The 11,945-nt window shown below is 33.7% G+C and overlaps 1 protein-coding gene across 1 annotated transcript; it reads left to right on the top strand.

Annotated features, from left to right (window-relative positions):
- Nucleotides 1–1,505: 1,505 nt before the first annotated feature.
- Nucleotides 1,506–9,838, top strand: LOC127711986 (E3 ubiquitin-protein ligase TRIM71-like). Its single transcript, XM_052218142.1, has 2 exons — nucleotides 1,506–1,569; nucleotides 8,087–9,838. The coding sequence occupies exon 2, from the start codon at nucleotides 8,090–8,092 to the stop codon at nucleotides 9,734–9,736; it is 1,647 nt and encodes a 548-aa protein (XP_052074102.1). The 5' UTR covers nucleotides 1,506–1,569; nucleotides 8,087–8,089; the 3' UTR covers nucleotides 9,737–9,838.
- The last annotated feature ends 2,107 nt before the right edge of the window (nucleotides 9,839–11,945 follow it).

Here is an 11,945-nt window from a genome sequence, read left to right on the forward strand (position 1 = left end):
ATATAAGTGCATTTCAATACCATCATTTGTATATTCCAGAATATGACTTTTATACCGAGTGTGAATTGGCATTGTTATACGACGTGTCTCGGTATTTAGTTCAACCAACACTTATATTTTTATTTTTGATGTTTCTGTTATAGTTTCGATTGGATAATCTGTTATGTCTTATCGTTCGTAATCCAAATAATTATAAAATAACCTTTCCATAACATCATTGTCATGAAAATTGTTTGGACGAGTATGTTGAAAATAATTGTATTACGTTCGAGATTGCATGTTATTTACGTATGCGCGTCATTTTTTATATCATGTGGTGATTATGCATGTTGTGGTTGAAAGAATATGATCGTTGTTGTTTTGCGGTTTGCATGTTGTGTCGGCTATAATGTTGTTTGTTTGTGCGTTTCTCCGAGGTGGGTGTTCTTGCGTGTATTTCTGTGGCGTGGTGTTGTCTTTTTAGCGATTTTTGTAGCATTGTCATAAGGCGGAGGGTTTGGCTTGTCATTGGACCGGGTTCGGTCCACCGTTTTTCCTTGGGGTGTCCTGTGCCAGGTCGGGGGTGTGGCAGTTGTTGTAAAATAGTTCGTTTTTATGTGTGTTGACGTTTGTTTTTGTTGCACTTCAGTGTTTCTGTTGTTTCTTTGTTTTCCTCTTATATTAAAATTGATGTGTTTCCCTCGGTTTTAGTTTGTAACCCAGATTTGTTTTCTTTTTATCGATTTATGACTTTTGAACACCGGTATACCATGTGTACTACTGTTTTCTTTATTTATGGTATATTGAATATTACCAATTTTGGGTCCCTAAAAACCGTCGAAAGCATTAATATAGGCATATATTATTGTGTGTTTTAAGACATGTTCCCATTAGGAATATCCATGACTGTTAAAATTTAAAAGTAAATTTGAAATGTGATGCTTTTTTATATGTATTTGTAGTCTGAAAGTGTATGAACATGATGAATGGTTTTAAAGTACTGAACAAAACGAAATTCTGGCCAGTTCAGAAAACATATATATCTATTTTACAAGAAAAAAAAAATTCGTTTTAATTCCTGCAAAAAATTGCCAACGCTATTATTGTTTATAAACTTTGAAAATCACAAACTCTTCTCGAATTTGACCGTTTGAAATTTAAGAGATTTTCAAACAATTTGGCTTTCTGACATAAGAAAAAAAAAAGAAAATTTATTGACAAATTTCTGTTTTTTCCACCAAATCTTCTACCGTTAATAAATTTCTTTTAATGAAAGTTATAAAAAAAACGTGCTTATCTTGTAAAAATCACAGCAACCACTGTCCTCCTCAACCTACCCCAAACGGTGGCCAGTGTCTAAATTTACTGATACGATAATAACCATCAATGACAACGGATATGGTATTGCTTAATTTTTAATGGCATTAAATATGACTGAGAAAAGAATATATAATTCTATCGCTTTCTCTTTTTACAATTACGCAGTAAAACACAGCCTTCACCGATAGTAAACTTTCACAAGTTATCTACCTTTTATCGTAGACTAAAGTGCAAGTCAACCAGTGGAATTTTTATTATTGAATCGGAAAGGTAAATATTCCTTTAAAATTATATAAGTATGTAATTACAGTCTGGTGCTGAACTGTTAAAATTGGTCTAGGTAACCATTAATGTCAGAATCATTGAAATATAATTAAAATGAGGCGTATATTGAACGAGACAAAGAGTCGGGTAATTTCATTATTATAATACTTCCTTGTACAGTACGATAAATCAAAGTACTGTAGTACGGTTTACTCCGATGATCCAAATATCTGATGGTTAACGAATTACTGATAGAGATTTTCTCCCAATTTCGAAGCTAGTACAACGTTCATTGCGACACCATGGATTCAATATTCCTTCCGTACCAATACTTAAAATTGAAATTAATGATAAAGGGCAATATATGATCGTCCTGCAATGGATAAAAATGAAAATAACACGTTAAAAATTGCATCCGTCCGAAGCGCTTTTTAACTCACCTGGCCCGAAATACCAAGTGAGCTTTTCTCATCACTTGGCGTCCGTTGTCGTCGTCGTCGTCGTTGTCGTCGTCTTCGTCGTCGTCTTCGTCGTCGTCTTCGTCGTCCGTCGTCGTCGTTAATTTTCTACATACTTCTAAAGAACCACTGAATGGAATGAAACTAAACATGGCATGAATGCTCCTTATAAGGTGTTGACCATGTGTTGTTACCTTGAGGCCGATCAATCATCCAAGATGGCTGCCAGCGGGGGACTTAGTTTAACATAGGACCCTATATACAATACCTACAAAGTCTTCTTTTAGAGAACCACTGAACGCAATGAAACCAAACATGGCATGAATGTTCCCTAAGAAGTCTGACCAAGTGTTGTTACATTGAAGCCAATCCATTATCCAAGATGGCCGCCAGCGGGGGACTTAGTTTAACATAGGACCCTACGGGAAATAAATACAAATGTCTTCTATTAGAGAACCACTGTATGGAATAACACCAAACATGACATGAATGTTCCCTATGAGGTGCTGACCAAGTGTTGTTACTTTGAAGCCGATTCATCATCCAAGATGGCCACTAGCGAGGGACTTAGATTTACGTAGGACCCTATGGAAATACATACAAATGTCTTCTTTTAGAGAACCACTGAATCCAATGAAACCAAAAATGGCATTCATGTTCCCTATGAGGTGCTGACCAAGTGTTGTAATATTGAAGCCAATCCATCATCCAAGATGGCCGCCAGCGGGGGACTAAATTTAACATAGGACCCTTGGGAAATACATACAAATGTCTTCTTTTAGAGAACCACTGTATGGAATGAAACCAAACATGACATGAATGTTCCTTATTAGGTGCTGACCAAATGATGTTACTTTGAAGCCGATCCCTCATCCAAGATGGCCGCCAGCGGGGGACATTTTTTAACATAGGACCCTAATGACAATACATACAAATGTCGTCTTTTAGAGAACCACTGTATGGAAAGAAACCAAACATGACATGAATGTTCCTTATTAGGTGTTGACCAAGTGTTGTTACTTTGAAGCCGATCCATCATCCAAGATTGCCGCCAGCGGGGGACTTACATTTGTGTAGGATCATTTGAGAAACACATACAAATGTCTTCTTTTAGAGAACCACTGTATGGAATGAAACCAAACATGACATGCATGTTCTTATGAGGTGCTGGCCAAGTGTTGTTACATTGAAGCCAATTCATTATCCAAGATGGCCGCCAGCGGGGGACTTTGTTTAACATAGGACCCTTTTGACAATACATACAAATGTCTTCTATTAGAGAACAACTGAATGCAATAAAACCAAACATGGCATGAATGTTTCTTATGAGGTGATGAGCAAATGTTGTTACTTTGAAACCGATCCATCATCCAAGATGGCCGCCAGCGGGGGACTTAGTTTTACGTAGGACCCTATGGGAAGTACATACAAATGTCTTCTTTACAGAACCACTGAATGCAATGAAACCAAACATGACATGAATATTCCCTATGAGATGCTGACCAATTGTTGTTACATTGAAGCCAATCAATCATCCAAGATGGCCGCCAGCGGGGGACTTAGATTTACATAGGACCCTATGGGCAATACATACAAATGTCTTCTTTTAGAGAACCACTGAAGGCAATGAAACAAAACATGCCATGAATGTTCCCTATGAGGTGCTGACCAATTATTGTTACATTAAAGCCAATCCATCATCCAAGATGGCCGCCAGCGGGGATCTTTTTTTAACATAGGACCCTAATGACAATACAAACAAATGTCTTCTATTAGAGAACCACTGAATGCAATGAAACCAAATATGGCATGAATGTTACTTATGATGTGCTGACCAAGTGTTGTTACTTTAAAGCTGATTCATCAATAAAGATGGCTTCCATCGGGGGGCTTAGTTGAACATTGGACCCAATGGGAAATCATACAAAGGTTTTCTTCTGGATAACCGCTAAATGGAATGAAACCAAACATGGCATAAATGTTCCTTATGAGATGCTGATGTAATGTTGCTACTTTGTTACCGATTTACTGCTCAAGATGGCCACCAGGATATTTATTAAATTACGGGGCATAATTAAACCAAATTAGGCCTCAATCATTATTAGGGTATCTGTTGTGATTTCAATCTATTTTTACATGATTTCCAAAACCAAAGTAGAATCAGGTGAGCGACACAGGCTCTTGAGAGCCTCTTGTTTGGATTTACCTTCATTAGGAACGCTCAAAAGCCAAATATTTAAAGGTCAAGGATTTATAAGAGCCAAAAAGGTTGATTAAAGGTTAAAGATGATCGTTCAAAATGTACGTTCAATGATTTCATCTCCCAACGTGATTGCCGATTGTAAGAAGTCGTAAAACAAAACAACAAAATCTGAAATCAAATTTGAGGGAAAACACGTGTATTGAACCATTTTATTGCTTAACGTTCAGTGTAGAAAATATGTACATACTCAACCCTACCATATTATTTTGATTACTTCGAGTTGTCAGTTTTCATTGTTACTCCTAAATGATGGGTGCTTCGAAAATTAAATAGTTCTTAATTAATTATCCGAAACGCTAAGCTTATGTTAGTAAATTAATCTGTTTGATGCAGGTTTAAATAGGTTAAAAAAATTAATAGATGCAAAGCCTTAAAAATTACAGGATACTGTTATCTCATGTGATGTCCAATTTGTTTAAAGAAAAACAACTTTTTCTTTAAAAGATTTTTTTTGCAAACAAAAATGATTTGATTTATTTATTGCTTTTTATTCCTTACTAAGAATGATCATAATCAGCACCGTGTTTCTTGTTTTAAAATTAAAGTTTCTGCATTCGAAAAATATTTATTTTGTTATTCAATTTTTCACCGCTTACAACTGTATGCCTCTGGTTTTATTTGTTACATGAAATTTAAGTTACAGTAACTTTTCATTTAATTTTGTTTCATTTCTTTTTGCGTTGTTTGTTTCGTTCCGCTTTTGTTCGTTTCGTTCCGCTTGTGTTCGTTTCGTTCTGCTTTTGTGCCGTTTCGCACTTTACAGGTACACCAAACGCGATAATGAATCGTATATGTATGTTCTCTTTTCGTCTGTTTTCTATTTTTTATATCTTAATCAAAAATTTTAAAAATCAAACTTTCAAAAAGCGAAATACATGTAATCAAAACTGCACGTTAAGTTTAGTACTTTTAAAGTTTGATCAAATATCTAAACAATCACACTTTAAAATGATGTTCAGAATTTTAAGATTTTAATTATTTGGTGAAAATTTCAAAATTTCAAAAATTTTCCTAAATTTGGAATGTTGATATTTTTAAACTTAGATCAAAATTTCAAAAAACTAAATTTGAAAACTTTTAAAAATTTTGAATCATAAATTTTACACGGGCCATCTTTGCATATACATGAGCTAATCCTCATTATGATGATGTTTTGTTAAATGTAGCAATGTTGCCTTTTACGGAAGGGTATTAGGGCCATCCTTTTTTGTTAATTGTCGACTCTAACCTAGGAATTATCAACTTCAAACTTGGAATTTTCAACTTTATATCTTGAAATTATCAACTGTAATCTTGTAATTATCAAAATTAATTTTGGAATTATAGACTTTAATCATGGAATTATCAATAAGATTAAAGTTGATATTTCCAAGATTAAAGCTGGAAATTCGAAGATTAAAGTTGATAATTCCAAGATGAAAGTCGACAATTTGAAGAAAAAAAGTTAAAAAAGGATGGCCCTAATTTGCTTCCGTAGCCTTTTACCTTGAATACCACAAATTTTATATAACACCCATGAATAGCTAAAATGATCACACCGTCAACAAGAACGTCATATTATCGACACCATGCATCTATTGACCCCTTAAAGAAATTGTTGCCCTAAAATATCACCTTGAAATTATATTTGTTAAATGTTCCAACTTTATTTAACTGACTTAAAGGTGATAAAACCAATCATATATAGGAACGATTATAAACGATGAAATTCCAAATGAATGTTCACCGAATAAAAACATCAATTTTTAGAAATTTCCAATTATAGATCACTCAATTCGGAGTGTGTTCAGTGATCATCCAAGAACATTGTCATAACACTAGCAAAGACAAATGTGAAATTATTCATTTATTGATAATTATGAATCTATTACCCAGGGGTAAGTGGCATATCAATAAAACAAAAAATACACATGCAATTAATAAAAATGGCATGGAAAAACATGCAGTAAAAATGATTCAAAATCATACTATTTATTTAGGTGTGATGACACATCAGCAGTCTATAGCAGCCACTATTGTAGACAGATTAAAAACTGAAATACAATTACTGGGGATTCATTATAATTCGTGGGATACCAATTTTCGTGGATTTCGGGGCTACAGGTGAACCACGAATCCAAATGTTCAACGAATTACACATTTTCTATAGGCTTAGTATACAGATTGTCTAAACCACAAAATCAAATATCCATGAAAATGTAATTTTCCTTAATCCACGAAAATTGATACCCACGAAAATAAGTGAATCCACAGTAGTTCATTAATGATTTATATACATCGGCTTTAATTACAGCTTGTATTTTGATTTATTACTTTTTAATATATTCAATTTCAAATATAGGTCTGAACGCAGACTAATCTATGAATTTAAAGCAAAAAAAAAATCAAAAGGTGAGTGCATTGTGAGCTTGCATTTTGTACATAGATAATATGGATATTTCCATCTTAAGCACCTATGTCAAACACCTGTCTATTAACTTTTTCCTTAATTCTTTTTAATCACTGTTCTATACGAAATCAAGTTTGGCCATCAACTTATATACCGTTTCAATGTTTAAAATTACAACCGATGTTCCATAAGTTTATTCAAATAATAAACTGTTTACACAGCGATATGTCTTGTCTGTTTGTACTTTTGATAATTCAAATGTTCAAATTAAAATAGCGATTCTTTAACATGTATGTTATGCAAATATTCAAAGTCAATGAACCTTGACTGAAGGTACATGGCTAAACAATGTCATGGAAATGAGATGTGCAAATGCTAATACAACTGAATACCAATACCATTTACTTATAATAAGTTATTCCCTTCAAACAAACCTAATCAGAAACATAAACTTGTAAACTGTGTAAAAGTTTCAAAGTCAATGAACCAAGATGATGGGGTGGGGATTTATAATTTCCATGGAAACGAGACTTGCACATGCCAATACATTTGCATCCTAAATATAAATAACTAAACATTAGCGGTTCATCTTAAACTGATCTAATTACAAACTAATTCATGTAAACTAAGCAAAAGTGTCAAAGTCAGTAGGTAATAACTGAGGGGGCGGGCCAAATATTCTCCATGGAAATAAGATGTGCTAATGCTTATACAACTGCATACCACTAACAGTTCCCCTTGAACTGACCTAATCAAAGACTAATACATGTAAACAAAGCAAAAGTTTAAAAGTCAATAAACCATGACTAGCTAAATAATCTCCATGGAAATAAAATATGCAAACGTTTATACAACTACATACCATCAATATCATAGACATACCACTGGTGGTTCACTATAAACTAGACCTAATCAAAACAAATACATTATTGACGCCGCCACCTCCGCCGTCGCCGTAAACAGCATACCTATTTCTTGATTTTTGACTCTGTCAAGGCGAGACAAAATTGGAACATATGTTCCTGTTACCTGACTATCGTAAAATAATTTGCATTATATATGAAAATTTTTTTCGTTAAAATCGGAACATACTTTTAAGTTGCATTTGAAGTGTAAAGTCTATCGTCAAAGTTTAGCTATTTTTGGTCGGATTGTTTTGATCGTTCAATACTATGTGCTTAAACTACAGACATTGTCCATACTCGAAAAAAAACAACGTTTAACCCAGATACTGTTTAAATTTGATGGTTTTCGGGGTAATTGTTCCACAGTTGAGGGAAATATTTCAAACGTGATAACTCGATTACATGTTATTATACTACAAAAAGTATCCACTCCTATTGTTTTTGTACAGGTGTATCATTGGTGGCTATAATCAAACAATAAACTAACGTTTGCTATTGTATTTTCCAGGAAATGGCGTCAAAATCCCCTAACATGTTTTGTGGAACCTGTTCAAGAAGAAGTAAATCCACCAAAGCTGTAAAGTACTGTACAGACTGCGAGGATGCACTGTGTTCAGAATGTTTAGATGTTCACGGAACAATTAAAGCTTGTGCGTCTCATCATGTTATAGATGTCAATGTGATTGACGGAAGTCCATTTATTGTAAATAAATTTTGCGCAGTCCATCCGGTTATGGTTTTAGAACTGTTTTGCTCTGACCATGATACATTGTGCTGTCGGTCATGTATGGCTAGTCATCATCGCTCTTGTGACAAGTTATTGCCAATTGAAGTAGCTGCGAAAGGAGTCAAAACTTCAACCATGTATGAGGAAATTAACACGGATGTCCATATTCTTAATACCGCTGTTAACGAGCTGGAAGATAAAAAGAGAAAAGGCATGCTAAGTCTTAATGATAGTACGGAGATTGTTCAGCAAGACGTTAAAAACTTGAAAGGGCAATTGCAGAAGCGGATTCAAGAAACTGAAGCAGCTCTTATGTCTGAAATTGACAAAATACATACAAACCTGTCAAAAGAATCAAGTGACGACCTTGACAAAATATGCGATCAACGAAAAAAGATACAAAATATTTCTGAACAATTTTTATCTGTCACAAAACATGGATCAGAATGTCAAATATTTATGTTCATTAATAATATAAAAAAAGAATTGAACTGTCAGGTAAATGATTTTCAAGAACTGCTATCGTCCCAAAAAGATGTATCTCTTTCGTTTAAAGAATCCGATTTATTGATCGTTATGAAATCATTTGGTTCAGTGGAAATGAAAGAGGCTTCCCTTAATATCAAATGCAAACCGTTGAAGGGCCAGCAAGCTCAAAAATTGCAGCAGCAGAGAAAGATTCCAACACAATTCAAGCTTGATGCTAAATTCAAAGTAGCTGGTGCAAGTATTGCCGCCATAGGTGTGACAAAAGACAATAGATTGTTTCTGTGTAATCAAACCAGTAGAAATTTGTATGTTATGTCAGACACAGGTCAACAGTTTGCAACAATTCAAATGAACGGAACTCAGTGGGGGATAGCTATCGAAGAAGAAAAGAATTTAGCATGGATCACACTACCAGGAATAAACTCTATTCAAACAGTGAATATAGTTACAATGACGAAGGGGCAACCGATTAAATTACTGGAAAGATGTTACGGTATTGCTCTTATTGACGACCAAATTGCTGTTGGTGGTATTGGGAAAATACACATTATAGGCAGAATCGGTAACTTAAAGAAGACACTTGATGTTGGGGAAATAAATTATATTTACTCAATATCAGTTTGGGACAAACAGCAACTTTACTATGCTCAATTATCAAAATTGAAATGCGTAGGATTAGATGGAACAGTTACGTCTATCTCTACTGAAGATTCTTACCAAGTGATTGATGTTAAACAAGACAGAATAGGAAATGCATATTTACTAGAATACCAAGCAGCAAATTTTAAACTGTTTTCATTTGAAAATAAATCTATAAAAACTATTTTGACAAAAAAGGATGGACTGAATAATCCATATGGCTTTGCTTTCAGTAAAGATTTTTCTAAACTTTTTATTTCAAATTACTCTTCAAGTAAAATTTTGGTATTTTTGTGCAAATGAAAACCAAAGAATTGTTTGTTGAAAAGTAATTGAACATTATATACCATTGCATCTGTTTGACATGCTTGATTAAAGAAGTTATTGAGGATATCTCAATTATTATATAGACATTTTTTATCAAAGCAGACTAATAAGCTGGTCGTTAAGGTAATGTGAAATGAAATGCTAGGGAATATCTAACAATTAAAAGAAACTATGCTTTCTGTATTACTGTTCGTCAACACTAATGTTGTTACATTGGGTTCCTTGAGATTTATTGATAACCGGTACATATAATTATAGTCTTTGTCTGGATATTTGCCAAAACCAATACGATAAACGAGTTATTTTTTTAATATTTAGCTCGTAAGGCATTACTAACTTTCTTAAGGGCAATACAGATGAGGACAGTAAAATGGTGATATGTTCGGCATGATAAAGTCCTATTAAATTAATTTTTGTGCAGCAATTTCTTGTTTAATTTTTTATATAAAAGTGATTCTTCCTTTTATTATATCTACACAGTGAAACTTTGCTTCTACTTCGTATCCAAATATCCCTTAAAAAAAATTCCGTAATATTTCCGATACTAACAATGAACAAGAGCAAAAACATGTACTGAACCTTTTCTTTCTAAAAATTGTAAATACTGATTCATTTTGATAACATGAAATTTAACAAACAATTAAGAAGATTCTCGTTTTCAGCATGTGACAAAATGGATATAAAACACACATAAATGAGGTTAGCATACAGGTTCATACTGTCGTTTTAATATATGTTTTGATGCTGCCTTAATAAAAGCACAACTGCAAAAGTCTTTCGTTAATTTATGTATCATCGTCATTTTGCTTAGTTTCTTCTGTTACCGATTCTGACATCGCACTCATACTTCTTTTAAACTGAGTATTACTGTTCGTATTGCTATGTGTTTGTTTATTCTACATTGGCTAGATGTATAAGGGAAGGGTTGAGATCTCACAAAACATGTTTAACCCCGCCGCATTTTTGCGCCTGTCCCAAGTCAGGAGCCTCTGGCCTTTGTTAGTCTTGTATGTTTTTTTTAATTCTAGTTCATTTATATGGTTGACAGTTTAATGTGACGTCCATTGTCACTGAACTATTAAATTAGTTTAAAATTTATGTTTAGGGGCCAGATTTTCTTGCTGTATTTAAGATCCATTGGTGGCCTTCGGCTGTTTTCTGATCTTTGGTCGGATTGTTGTCTCTTTGACACATTCCCCATTTCCATTCTCAATTTTATTTCATGTTCACTGTATACACCAAATATTGCTGAACTGAGAACTTCTTTTGCATTCTATTAACCGATGCGATTAGAATCAACAAAAGCAAGGTACAGCTAAAAGAAACTCACTAATACAGAAAATGATTTTTAAGGAATACAAATGCGGTTCATCTGTACATATATTTATACAAGACAACTGTTGAAAAACTTATTGAAGTAGAATGGTTTTGGAACTCATTGCAAAAATAAACTGAAAAGAGGATCCATATTCACATCTGTTTTTTTTCAGAACAGGAGTGGCGGGACATATTGTCCAAATGGTATTGTTGAATTGGATATGTTAATTGGTCTCATTAGTTGTAGAGTTCCATATCCTGAATAAAAAATGGAGAGAGAAGATACCCTGGTGGTAGTCTAAAATCACAAGTCAAATAAAACATACAGTACTTACCATCGGTAAAAACTTTAAAAAAGACGTAAACTGGCAAAATATATGGAAATAGTATTTCCCTATTAGCAGTCATTTTGGTTCAATTTTGTCAAAATAAGATAAAAAAAAAATCACTGATTCATTTATTGGCTTGTTATAATTTTGAACTATATTGCAAATGATGAAAGTAAAGTTTCATTAAAATAACATAAGGGTTGTTCCTAAATTGATTATGGTGGGGGGTTGGGAGGTATTAAAATTAATCAATTATGGTTGATTGCATTTTCCTTAGAATTTTGTAAGATTTATAAGTAGATGACAATTTTATAATGGGTGGTTGACGTCTAAAAAAGAGCCTTCAATGTCCACCATGCATTCAATAATGGAGCAGCCCTAAGTCAACACTTTCTTACAAAGGGAAACAAAAATGGCAAAGATATAATCAGAAGAGTTAAAAGTCAGATATTCTTGACCTATCCTCAAATTTGATGCTGTTTAGGATTCTCAGTCTTTACTACGGCTACAATTTGCAGATGAGAAAATTGTGCCACAAA

The sequence above is a fragment of the Mytilus californianus genome, unplaced genomic scaffold, assembly GCF_021869535.1.
Source record: "Mytilus californianus isolate M0D057914Y unplaced genomic scaffold, xbMytCali1.0.p SCAF_8, whole genome shotgun sequence".
NCBI classification, from domain to species: domain Eukaryota; kingdom Metazoa; phylum Mollusca; class Bivalvia; order Mytilida; family Mytilidae; genus Mytilus; species Mytilus californianus.

What these genes read in the sequence shown, in the direction of transcription:
- LOC127711986 (XM_052218142.1), top strand. Translation starts at nt 8,090, where the DNA reads ATGGCGTCAAAATCCCCTAACATGTTTTGTGGAACCTGTTCAAGAAGA.